The sequence below is a fragment of the Taudactylus pleione genome, unplaced genomic scaffold, assembly GCF_031769625.1.
Source record: "Taudactylus pleione unplaced genomic scaffold, aTauple2 ptg000019l, whole genome shotgun sequence".
Taxonomy (NCBI): Eukaryota; Metazoa; Chordata; class Amphibia; order Anura; family Myobatrachidae; genus Taudactylus; species Taudactylus pleione.
Genome location: NW_028284421.1, coordinates 32,996,517 through 33,010,185, shown reverse-complemented (window position 1 = coordinate 33,010,185; position 13,669 = coordinate 32,996,517). Strand labels below are relative to the sequence as shown.

The 13,669-nt window shown below is 45.0% G+C and overlaps 1 protein-coding gene across 1 annotated transcript in view; it reads left to right on the top strand.

Moving 5' to 3' along the window:
• The window catches only part of ACSBG1 (acyl-CoA synthetase bubblegum family member 1), a 62,069-nt gene that overhangs the window by 16,034 nt on the left and 32,366 nt on the right, over positions 1-13,669 (top strand). The window contains exon 3 of the mRNA XM_088444068.1: positions 477-694. Within this exon, the coding sequence (XP_088300194.1) occupies positions 477-694 (218 nt within the window). The remainder of the gene's footprint in view (positions 1-476; positions 695-13,669) is intronic.

The window sequence follows — 13,669 nt, the reverse complement described above, 5'->3', positions numbered from 1 at the left end:
CAGGAGCCACCAGCCAATCAGCGGGTGCCTCCGTAGAAGCTGCCCGCTGATTGGCTGTGTGCAGTCAGCCTGTCTCTCCCATAGACTTCAATGGTGTGAAATCTCCATTGAAGTCCATGGTAGGAACCGCTATATTGTAGCCAATGATGTAACTGCAAGGTTCACCTCAATTAACCTTGCGGTTACATTTGCGAGACTCGGCACCTTGCACCTTCAAAAAGCGCGAGAAGGTGCGAGTTGGTTTTTGCTTGAACCCTCACACCGTATTACAGCCAGCCCATTGACTACTAATATCCTTCTAATTTATAGTATAAAGTATATTATCGCATATACACATTATAAGGAACACTAGCTATAGTTAAGAAACATGTTGAAATATTTTAAACAAAATAATAAGATTTTAGTTACAAATAAAGGCCGATAATAATAACAGATGATAAATTCTACTCATCATTGTCTGAAATGTATCTGTGCAGATAAATTATGGGCTACAGTTGCTGATGGATCAGTTCAATTGCGGATTGACTCCTCCTGTCCACAGACTCCCATAACTGTGCACCAGATGTTTCTGGAGTGTGTGGCTAAATATGGTACTCTTGACGCCCTTTCAAGCAAGAAGGATGGTGTATGGGAACATGTTAACTTCATGGAGTACTATAACCTCTGTCGACGAGCTGCCAAAAGTTTCCTAAAGGTGAGATTACTATTTCAGTCAAACGTGGTAAATCATTTTCACAGTATTCATATTTGTTGCACACAAAAAGAAATATGCTGTTTTTGCACATAAAACATAATCTGGGGAGCTGCTTAGGTTCAGAAATAAAGGTACTTGGCGCTGATCTTATTATCAATTGCACTGAAACTGGTGCTCTCTCTATAGGAAGTCTACTCAAACTCCCTTTTTAAGACAAAAAAATACAAATAGAAAAAAGAAAGCGCTGATTCAGCTGAATAGTATTAATATATTTAATATACCTCCATTGGTTCAAAAAAAGTCTATTCTCTTTTAAAAAACACAAATAAATATTTGCAACCGTATAAAATATACACCAGCCTGCAATAAAATCAATAATCCACATTTAACATAACATACAATAATGGGCCCACGACACACAATCTCTCTATACTTTAACATAAAAGATTTTATGATATACACCTAACCTTTCAGTAGTAAGTATTTCTACAGCAACAGAGCAACCACTGTTCAATAAATAGATACACTTGTAACATTAATAAAATAGAAATCAAATTGATACAAGGTGAATAAATCTGTTGCTTCCTAGATTTCTCTAGGCAGTATATTGTTACAGACTGTCAGCAGTCTCAATTCAAATACAGTTGTAGAGAAAACACCTGAAAACTAATACATAATAATACACCTTTTTTCTGCCAATGTAGGTACTAGGCAGTTTATTATTTCAGACTATCCTCAGTCTTGATTTCAAACATATCCCTAATTGTAGAGGACATATGAAAGCTGTTTTAGACCCTCAACGGTCTTAATTAATATATAGTCCTTTCAAGACAATTTGTTTAATCCCTTCAGCAGGATTTTACTTTGCTGTTAATAAGTGTATTTAAATCACAGTCTCCTTCATAGGCCTTTAGGGAATAAACACAGTCAGGGAGTTCCTCTTAATTATGGTGAGTTATACTCTCAATTTCATATCCCACATGGCCATGTAATGTGTAAAGAGGGTTATATATATAGAAAAACAAAAACATTTTTTTTGTATAAACTCCTCTTTACCGGGATAGAATGGAGGTCTTTCTAGCATTCAGCTTGCTGCGGCTACACGCCTTCACTGGCCATGCTGTTACACCTGTGTAGTGTCCAGATAGCCACCTCCGTATTTATTAGAAATCCTCAGCATAGGTAGCTCTCTGCGGCTTACCTCGATGTTGGTAATTTATCTCTGTGGGTACCCTTCAGAGTTGAATTTTCAATATATGTGGAGCTGTATTTGCCGGCGTCTCTGCAACAAATAAAACGGGTTTCTCCGCCTGGCTGTCAGCGGCTTCCTCAGTTAGTGTAACAGCATGGCCAGTGAAGGCGTGTAGCCGCAGCAAGCTGAATGCTAGAAAGACCTCCAGTCTATCCCGGTAAAGAGGAGTTTATACAAAAAAATATTTTTGTTTTTCTATATATATAACCCTCTTTACACATTACATGGCCATGTGGGATATGAAATTGAGAGTATAACTCACCATAATTAAGAGGAACTCCCTGACTGTGTTTATTCCCTAAAGGCCTATGAAGGAGACTGTGATTTAAATACACTTGTTAACAGCAAAGTAAAATCCTGCTGAAGGGATTAAACAAATTGTCTTGAAAGGACTATATATTAATTAAGACCGTTGAGGGTCTAAAACAGCTTTCATATTTCCTCTACAATTAGGGATATGTTTGAAATCAAGACTGAGGATAGTCTGAAATAATATACTGCCTAGTACCTACATTGGCAGAAAAAAGGTGTATTATTATGTATTAGTTTTCAGGTGTTTTTTCTACAACTGTATTTGAATTGAGACTGCTGACAGTCTGTAACAATATACTGCCTAGAGAAATCTAGGAAGCAACAGATTTATTCACCTTGTATCAATTTGACTTCTATTTTATTAATGTTACAAGTGTATCTATTTATTGAACAGTGGTTGCTCTGCTGCTGTAGAAATACTTACTACTGAAAGGTTAGGTGTATATCATAAAATCTTTTATGTTAAAGTATAGAGAGATTGTGTGTCGTGGGCCCATTATTGTATGTTATGTTAAATGTGGATTATTGATTTTATTGCAGGCTGGTGTATATTTTATACGGTTGCAAATATTTATTTGTGTTTTTTAAAAGAGAATAGACTTTTTTTGAACCAATGGAGGTATATTAAATATATTAATACTATTCAGCTGAATCAGCGCTTTCTTTTTTCTATTTGTATTTTTTTGCTTAGGTTCAGAGCCGGCCCTAGCCAAATTAGTGCCCTAGGCAAGATTTGGGGTGGTGCCCCCCTCCCCGTGGGATCCTGAAAAGGGATCTGGGTAGCACATCACTGTATCAGCACCCGCCCTCACCCACCACCCCTATCCCAGCAGTGAGCACCACAGCATCCTGGCCCTCTGCAAGTTTCTAACTTCCCTGACTTGAGCGCAGCCTGCAGAGCCGTCCAACTCAAGGTACAGCAAACCACGGGTGGCGGACCTACATTTCCCATCCCAGGCTGGCAGGCCGCAGCTGTGTGTGTTGATTGCTGGAGGCGGAAACCAAAGCCGTGAGGTGTCACTCACTACTCCGAGCTCCACAAAGGCCCATGGTGCAGCAGCCCTCCCGTGACCATTTACTTATAGTCCTGAATGACCCTCTGCCCATGCACAGCTCATTCCGATTGTGTGATGCCTCAGAGCCGGACCGGTGCTAACCACTAGCCACTGTCAAGGTGCTACGCCCCCGCAAACTGCTGCCGGTTGTTCCGCTGCTGCCCGCTCACTGTTTGCTGCTGCCAGGCCCGATCGGAGCTGTCAGTTGAGCTCCGATCGTGGATGCTATGCAGCGGCAGTAGCAGCTGCCAGAGTCTCTGCCCAGCCAGCAGCAAGTGCCCCGGCCGTACCTGCACCAAACCTCCACCAGCCCTAGGCAGGCTTGGATGCCCCTAGGCATTTGCTTAGTTTGTCTATGCCTAGGGCTGGCTCAACTTTCATATATCCACCATCATGGTTTGATCTACCAATCCTCCAAATATCTCAGATGATTAAAAGTATTAAGTTGTAATACATAACTGTGAAAAAGCATTGTAACAATTTACTTCAGTCTTGATTGGTGTGACATGATAGGTTATACCCTGTGTTTTTCAACCACCACTAAATTTTTGCAAAACTACATTTTGCAACCCCTCAAAATAGAACTTTGACCATGGAGTTGACTAGATATCCTACAATGATATCCTCCCCAGGCTCTGGCAGCAAATCTGGTTCTCTCTGCTGTATTGTGTGCCTGTGTAGATCCTTCTTCCCTTGTATGTTACTATAATAGGGATGTGACAGTTGCAGTGGATACTATCACTCCTGTTAATATAAAACCCTGCATACCTCCCCATCAAGCTGGACAAAGACTTACATAATAGAGGATAAGCGAAAACCAAATCGAGCATACTGACGAGGACTAATCCACAATCAGCCATAAGAATTCAGAGTTCCTGTCAAGTGAGATCATGACAGCAAACAAAAGGCCAGCTGAACTTTTCCATATAGTGGAGATACTTTGTAAATCAGCATGTCTGAAATCTAATGCAACACTCTGGCAGGCAAGATGCAACCCTCAAGCAATCATGATGCAATGGGTTTGCAATCTTCTTTGATGATAAGGTATCTTCCATGGAGGCTGGAATCCCAACTGTGCTGTTAAAGGTGTTCCATGGTTCCAAGCCATCTGTTTTCTTGGGATAGCTTTGAACCCCTGGTTGTAGAAAATATTCTTGTTAGTTTGCGTTACACCACCGATGATTGTGACCCTGCCTCAACCAAGCTTCTAAAAAGGGGTATTGAATGTGGCCCAAAAAAAGTATTTTCCAAAATAGTACATTGCTCTTTGTAGACAGGAAGTTTCCCTGAACTACTAAACAAAGCAATTGTTATACCCTCTCTAAAAGAAAATGTCATTTAGATCTGACTGCATGGCAGAGGCTTCTTAAGAGAGGAGGGGGCCTGTGTACACTCTGTGTGCGGGGCCCCCTCCTCTCTCCCCGATGGCCGACTGACGCGGCTGGCCAGCCACCGGAGTATTAGTAGACTCCGGGCACTAGAGTGTGCCTGGAGTCTACTGTGCATGGGCAGAATGCCGGAAAAATGGCCATGGCGCCCATTTTCCGGTGTTCTGAGCAGCGCAGACACTCGACGCGGGACATCGGACAGGTGAGTTTAATTTAATATGGGTGCAGGGTGTGCGTTGCGGGGCCCCCTGGAACCATAATAGATACGCCACTGCTGCATGGCTAAATACAGACCGTTATCAAACCTTGTTTTTCAATGAAAGGTTATAAGGAAACTGGTTGTAATTCAACTGCAAACCCATCTGCTAACGCAAGATATTTCAGTCACTATTCAGGAGACAACATAGCACTGGAACAACCCTGCAGTGTGTGCTTAATAATCTTCTGATGGCAAGATACATACATAGATGATTGTTCAATATTAATCCTTCTGAATCTCCCTGCAGCATATCATAACCTGGTGCATGGTATTCTAATTGAGCACATGAAAAATTTCTATGGACTGGATGGCACATTCATTAGCTAAAACGTTTCTCACCGGCAGGTCACAGAGAGTCTTCAGGAGTCATCATCACCACTTGGTCTGCTATCCTACCTCTCATTCTATTTGCAGTATGCATGCAAATAGCATGAAATAATCAGATGTCCTTGCTTGGACTACTGTCCAGTACCTGTCCTTTGTTTTGGGTACTGAGGGCCTGATTCAGAGACGGACGCTCTGAAAGAGCGCTCGCTCTGAATCAGGGCATTTTTTTTTTTTTGGAGCGGCCTCCTGGCCACTCGCCTAGCTGTGGGTGACCTCCCACAGCTATAGCGAGCGGCCAGGTTGATGGTCGCAATGGTCAAGACCATCGCGACCATTGGGCTTGCGATGAGACCCTTGTGGTAGGGTCTTGTGGCCGCAAGCCCCAGAGAGCTTTCGGCTCTAATAGAGCCGGAAGCTCTCCCACTGACATCACTGGTGATGTCAGTGGGGCTGCCCACAAACGGGAATGCTTGGGAACGCTTGGGAATGCCTCCGTTTGTGAAGCCACCCCCCGGCCACACCTACCAAACGGAGCGAGCTGTCACTCACCATCGACAGTTCGCCCCCTTTGGTGCGAGACCTGGAGCGATGGAGCACCCGTTGCTAGCCGGGTCTCGCACATGCGCACGACGGAGCCGGCTCCGTCGTACGCATGCCCAGTGGGCAAACATCGACCCGGTTGCGGGCGCTCAGCGCTTGCGACCGGGTCTGAATCAGGCCCTGAGACTCCTATGCAAATCTTAAAGGGCTGCCTGGCTAAGCTCATGACTGGATAAATGGCAATTGGCTAAGACAGAATCCTGATAAAACAGAGATTTACTATGTGCAGAATCTTGGTCCTGTCCTGGATTGTGGCTTGATACTTAAACATCAGGGGTGGAACTGCATTGATACATCCCCCTCCAGGTGTCAATCATGAGCTAGTCTACATTTTTTCATATGAGGAACATGTCCAGAATCAAGGACTTGGGGGGGGGGGAGATTCAGACCCGGACGCTAAGCTGCGCTCTCTTGCAGCCGTCAGGGGGCGGATATGAAATGCCGCGATCGCACAGCCAGGCTAAAGGACGCCCTCTATGTCTTAGAGAGCGACGGCAGAGTGAACGCTTGCCGGTGTAATGACGCCCACTTTTCTTTCTTAGCACACGTCATCTCCAGGAACTGCATGATTAATCAGTAACATCGAGGACCATCGGAGCTGCATGCAGCGCTTGAGGCAGACCCTACCCCACCACAAGCATTGCGATCACTGCAGGCTGAAATACAACCAGGTGATGTGTATAATGACGCTTCCATGCTAATTATGCACACCCAAAGAACGCCGTTTTGATGGTCAGACACACCTGCGTTTGCACATCCACTCCCCATTTTCCTGGACATTCCTGTTACCACGCACAAACGGCACTGTCACTCAAAGTAGCGCTCAGTCTTTGTGCTATGAGCGCACGATTCCCGATCGCAGTGACAGGGCTCGTCCACGTGCACTGCGCTGCATACACATTCGCAGATGGGCGACAATCGCCCATAGCGAGCGATCGCGGCTTAGCGTCCGGGTCTGAATCAGGCCCTTGATTCCTTCAGAAGATCTTCCAACACTAATAACTGCATTTGAATCCTCATAGTTGGTTTACTGCAAATCTAAAGGCCCCCATACATCAGAGATTGATTGCAGCAATCGTGCAATCTGCAATCGATTGTGTATAAAAATCTTTCCCTTTTTCAATCGATTGCAGAATTGCCACAATCGATTGAAAAAGGGAAAGATTCTTATACACAATCGATTGCAAATTGCACGATTGCTGCAATCAATCTCTGATGTATGGGGGCCTTTACTCAGTCTCCCAGCAGAAGAAATGCACCACTTGCAGCTGGTATAAATGCACAAGCCAGACTTTTAATTAACCAGCTTTGTTCCTGCCACATAACATCGATTCTCTACAGATCTGAGGCATGGACGGATGGATGATGTGTAGCTATTAGAATCATGAGCACATAAAAATATGTTGCATTTTTTTTAGTTGTGTACTTGGTTACTAAGAAAGACAGGTTTTTTATTACTAGGTCACATGTAAATCATTTAATTAGTCCATTGATTTTTTCAAGTTTTAACCATATTGCCAGTTATCTGAGTATCTCTCAGCTGCCTTGGCAATGTTGTTTTGTACATTGCTCCGATAATAAATGTTTTATTGCCAAACTAATAAATATTGCAGCCTTTTATGAAATTTGCTCCTTAATATATTAATTAGTAACGTGTGTTACAGAGAAAAGTGCAAAAACAAAAGAAGAAATACAGGGGGTCATTCAGACCCACTCGCGAGCGGCAGTACGCTCGCAAGTGGGTCGATGGTCCCCACTGCACATGCGCACGACGGAGGGAGCTCTGTCGTGCGCATGCGCGAGATCCGGCGAACGACGGGCTTTCCATCGCTCGGGGTCTCGCACCATAGGGGGCGTGCTGTCGATGTTGATTGACAGCACGCCCCCTTTGGTGGGCGTGCCGGGGGTGTGCCTGCCAGACAGAGGCGTTCCCATGGGAACGCCTACCGTCTGAAGCTGGCCCCACTGACATCACTAGTGATGTCAGTGGGAGTGATTTTGGCTCTGATAGAGCCAAAATCACTCCTGGCCTTGCGGCTGGGAAACCCGACCGCAGGGTTTCCCTCGCAAGTCCGATGGTCGCGATGGTCAAGACCATCGCGACCATCTTCTTGGACGCTCGTATATGCTGTGGGTGGTGACCCACAGCTATACGAGCGTCCAGGGGGACGCTCCATTTTAATGGAGGAGGGCCCTGATTCAGAGCGAGCGCTCTGGTCAGAGCGTCCGGCTCTGAATCAGGGCCACTGTGCTTATTAGTATGACTAACGACAAGTGCCACTGTCACCTTGGCAACAGTCTGTCATAGAGTCAGACCGGAAGATAGTTAGAATAGAGCGGTATGAAATCATTAAGTCAAGGTGTTGCAATGTAAGTTGCCAGCATTCACCATTTATCGCCTTTTCTGCAAGAAAGAAGTGCTGTGCTGGATAAAGACAGAGAATTACATTAAATAGTACTGTATAATGGCAATTTCAATATGCTTATTGTCTGAGAAAGTACTATCTAGAGTAAACTGGAAATAAAGAAAAATTTCAAAATTCTATATAGAATGGATTTAGAAGAATATGATATAATATAGGGAAAAACCATACTCATGCGGTTCACATACTATCCCTGATATAAACTATGCAGAGGTAAAGAGTCAAGTCCTGTTTTCAATTTAAAAATACAAAGTAACAATGAATAGGCTCAGTATTGCAATACATAAGCTCCTGAAAAGGACTACAATATAAATAAATGTAAATATTTAGAAACGAGTGTTAAGGTGCATACACACTAGGCAATTAGGAAAGGCAGTACGATTACGACATTGTAATCGTACAGTTGTTCCTGATCCCCTGTAGTGACTACACTGAACGATATGTCGTTCAGTGTAGGCACCCTCCATAATTCCTGAACATGGCCAATCTGTCGTTATCGGCAGATTGTGCTGCATGTTCAGGTGATGATTGATGTCGAAAACGACCAGCGGGAGCGCGCATTGCTGGTGATTTTCAACAGTTACATGCCTGATTCCTGCGATTATGATTTCGGAATCGTGCAAACGCTCAGTAATATCGCTGTGTCTACGCACCTTTACAGTATACAAATGTTTTTAATGCATTTCGAATAAAGAAATTATACATCAGCACAATTTAAAAGTATAGGGAGAGCAAAATGTTGCCTTTCTGTCCTCTGAGTCACATGCTGCTGCGACTGCTTTAGCGTCTTTTGCGATAGTCGCGTCTGTGACTATATGCTAATGCTAGTATCAGCCCTTCTCCTGGTGTACAAGTGTGTGTCTGAATGCAGAAGGACTGGGATGCCCACTTTGAGTGTCTTCAGAAGCTGTAATACTGACCGGTGCATCTTTAGATGCCACCATCGGTCGCACCATCGAAACTTGCACCAGCCCCATGGTAGATGCAGATTTTCTGTTTGAGCATTGCCTCCAATGTGAGCGATTAAGCATTTGTGTACACAATCACTTCAGTGAGATGCCCGAGACACTCCCATAACACACCCATAAGACGGAGCATTTGCATGCCTCTGAATAGCAATTTCCTAGTCGCCTCCCTGGAACGCTCAGCACATTTCCACTACATATTTGATACCATGTATCTCAATTGCAGCTGTGCCTCTGTGCCACATGCGCCATAAGAGTTTTTACAGAATATCGCTCAACTCCATGAACATCGGCATTGCATGTGGTTTAGAATCAGGCCCACAGGGGTCTATTTACTAAGCAGTGAATACAACAACAAGGTGGAAGAAAGTCTTGGGCGCTTCAAAACTATGCTGCAGCCTTTTCAATAAAGATCTTTCCCCAAAGATCCAAAGAAATATCCGTTATGCAAAATTTATTGAAAAAATTGGCGCTGCTAGTTATAGTGTGTTTAGAACAAATAGAAAAAATACTTATCCGTGTAGATGCTGTAATAAACGTCAGTTCTAATATTCTTTCTTTGTCTTTACCCAAAGTTCCGAGATCTCTAGTATATTCACAGTGACAGCAGTCCAGGTGAGAATGTCCCCTTCTTAGCCAACGCGTTTCGAGACGGAGTCTCTTTTTCAAGGCATGAAGGTAAGTGTTAAGATTCCTGCTTTTATACCCCTCTTCCTGGATTTTTCAAGATGGCCGCATCAGCACTTCCGGTCCGCACGGAATTAGGTTCCCCTCTTTTCCGCTGGTCTGTCTCCTTTTAAAAGGAGAACCTAGAGATCTCGGAACTTTGGGTAAAGACAAAGAAAGAATATTAGAACTGACGTTTATTACAGCATCTACACGGATAAGTATTTTTTCTATTTGTTCTAAACACACTATAACTAGCAGCGCCAATTTTTTCAATATATTTACTAAGCAGTGTTAGGAGACAGAGTGAAAAGTGATAAGAAAGTGATAAGGTGCCAGCCAGTCAGCTCCCAACTGTCATCTCACAGGCTGTGTTTGAAAAATGACAGTTGGGAGCTGATTGGCTGGCACCTTATCACTTTCTTATCACTTTTCACTCTGTCTCCTAACACTGCTTAGTAAATAGACCCCTTAGTCTGTTGCAGCCATATTTCCAATGGGCTGCAGTAGCATGCGTTGGGCTGCAGTAGCATGCGTTGGGCTGCAGTAGCATACATTGGGCTGCAGTAGCATACTTACTTCCTGATGCTAATGTGAGAATCCTCTCCTGTATACTAAAGATTGATGCTGCATCTATCACAGCCACAACCATCATCATTAGTATAGGGACTTACACCCACGCCATGCTGGGTACAAAAGCAATTTCTTTCTTTGGTGTATGCTCAGTATACTGAAATCTGCAGGATGACTTGCATATGACTCAGCATCCCAGTGCCTTGTTCTGATTTAAACAGTATCTACAAAATGGAATTGCTAGTCTCTGTGCGACCGTGTTATTAAATTATTCATTATGTTTATTATTGATAATTAACATCCCTACTCGCTGCAAGCGCCAGAGCAATTCATCATTGCTCCAGTGCGGAGACAACTGATCTGAAAATCTGTCTTCTTTAGTTTTTTTACTGCTCCTTTCGGAGCAGTGAGCCAAGTGCTCATGCGTGACTAACAGGTCACACATGCACATAATAGCCCCAACGTCCGGCAGAAGGAGCTGGACAGGAGCGGAGGGATCTGAAATGAGCCCTCCTTGCAACCCAGGACTCCTTCCCATAGGGAAGGAGTAGGGTGAGCGGCGAGTGCGGGAGCATTCAGTATCTGAAGATGACGAATGCTTCCACAGTCAAGCTCCGAAAATATTGTATTTTTGGAGCTTGATGAATCCTGTCCCCATACTAGTGTATGAGGACAGCGGGCCATTCCGCAAGAGGAAGGTAAGCAGGAGATATCTGTGATACTAGTGTATCGGGACAGCGGGCCATTCTGGGAGAGAAAGGTAAGCAGGAGATATCTGTGATACTAGTGTATGGGGACAGCGGGCCATTCTGGGAGAGAAAGGTAAGCAGGAGATATCTGTGATACTAGTGTATGAGGACAGCGGGCCATTCCGCGAGAGGAAGGTAAGCAGGAGATATCTGTGATACTAGTGTATGGGGACAGTGGGCCATTCCACGAGAGGAAGGTAAGCAGGAGATATCTGTGATACTAGTGTATGGGGACAGTGGGCCATTCTGTGAGAGAAAGGTAAGCAGGAGATATCTGTGATACTAGTGTATGGCGACAGCGGGCCATTCTGGGAGAGAAAGGTAAGCAGGAGATATCTGTGATACTAGTGTATGGGGACAGCGGCCATTCTGGGAGAGAAAGGTAAGCAGGAGATATCTGTGATACCAGTGTATGGGGACAGCGGGCCATTCCGCGAGAGGAAGGTAAGCAGGAGATATCTGTGATACTAGTGTATGGGGACAGCGGGCCATTCTGGGAGAGAAAGGTAAGCAGGAGATATCTGTGATACTAGCGTATGGTGACAGCGGGCCATTCTGGGAGAGAAAGGTAAGCAGGAGATATCTGTGATTCTAGTATATGGGGACAGTGGGCCATTCTGGGAGAGAAAGGTAAGCAGGAGATATCTGTGATACTAGTGTATCGGGACAGCGGGCCATTCTGGGAGAGAAAGGTAAGCAGGAGATATCTGTGATACTAGTGTATGGGGACAGAGGGCCATTCTGGGAGAGAAAGGTAAGCAGGAGTTATCTGTGATACTAGTGTATGAGGACAGCGGGCCATTCCGCGAGAGGAAGGTAAGCAGGAGATATCTGTGATACTAGTGTATGGGGACAGTGGGCCATTCCGTGAGAGGAAGGTAAGCAGGAGATATCTGTGATACTAGTGTATGGGGACAGCGGCCATTCTGGGAGAGAAAGGTAAGCAGGAGATATCTGTGATACTAGTGTATGGGGACAGCGGGCCATTCTGGGAGAGAAAGGTAAGCAGGAGATATCTGTGATTCTAGTGTATGGGGACAGTGGGCCATTCTGGGAGAGAAAGGTAAGTAGGAGATATCTGTGATACTAGTGTATCGGGACAGCGGGCCATTCTGGGAGAGAAAGGTAAGCAGGAGATATCTGTGATACTAGTGTATGGGGACAGCAGGCCATTCTGGGAGAGAAAGGTAAGCAGGAGATATCTGTGATACTAGTGTATGAGGACAGCGGGCCATTCCGCGAGAGGAAGGTAAGCAGGAGATATCTGTGATACTAGTGTATGGGGACAGTGGGCCATTCCGCGAGAGGAAGGTAAGCAGGAGATATCTGTGATACTAGTGTATGGGGACAGTGGGCCATTCCACGAGAGGAAGGTAAGCAGGAGATATCTGTGATACTAGTGTATGGGGACAGCGGCCATTCTGGGAGAGAAAGGTAAGCAGGAGATATCTGTGATACTAGTGTATGGGGACAGCGGCCATTCTGGGAGAGAAAGGTAAGCAGGAGATATCTGTGATACTAGTGTATGGGGACAGCGGGCCATTCTGGGAGAGGAAGGTAAGTAGGAGATATCTGTGATACTAGTGTATGAGGACAGCGGGGCCATTCTGGGAGAGAAAGGTAAGCAGGAGGTATCTGTGATACTAGTGTATGAGGACAGTGGCCATTCTGGGAGAGAAAGGTAAGCAGGAGATATCTGTGATACTAGTGTATGGGGACAGCGGCCATTCTGGGAGAGAAAGGTAAGCAGGAGATATCTGTGATACCAGTGTATGGGGACAGCGGCCATTCTGGGAGAGAAAGGTAAGCAGGAGATATCTGTGATACTAGTGTATGGGGACAGCGGGGCCATTCTGGGAGAGAAAGGTAAGCAGGAGGTATCTGTGATACTAGTGTATGAGGACAGTGGCCATTCTGGGAGAGAAAGGTAAGTAGGAGATATCTGTGATACTAGTGTATGGGGACAGCGGGCCATTCTGCGAGAGGAAGGTAAGCAGGAGATATCTGTGATACTAGTGTATGGGGACAGCGGGCCATTCTGGGAGAGAAAGGTAAGCAGGAGATATCTGTGATACTAGTGTATGGCGACAGCGGGCCATTCTGGGAGAGAAAGGTAAGCAGGAGATATCTGTGATACTAGTGTATTGGGACAGCGGCCATTCTGGGAGAGAAAGGTAAACAGGAGATATCTGTGATACTAGTGTATGAGGACAGCGGGCCATTCCACGAGAGGAAGGTAAGCAGGAGATATCTGTGATACTAGTGTATGGGGACAGCGGGCCATTCTGGGAGTGAAAGGTAAACAGGAGATATCTGTGATACTAGTGTATGAGGACAGCGGGCCATTCTGGGAGAGGAAGGTAAGCAGGAGATATCTGTGATACTAGTGTACGAGGACAGCGGGCC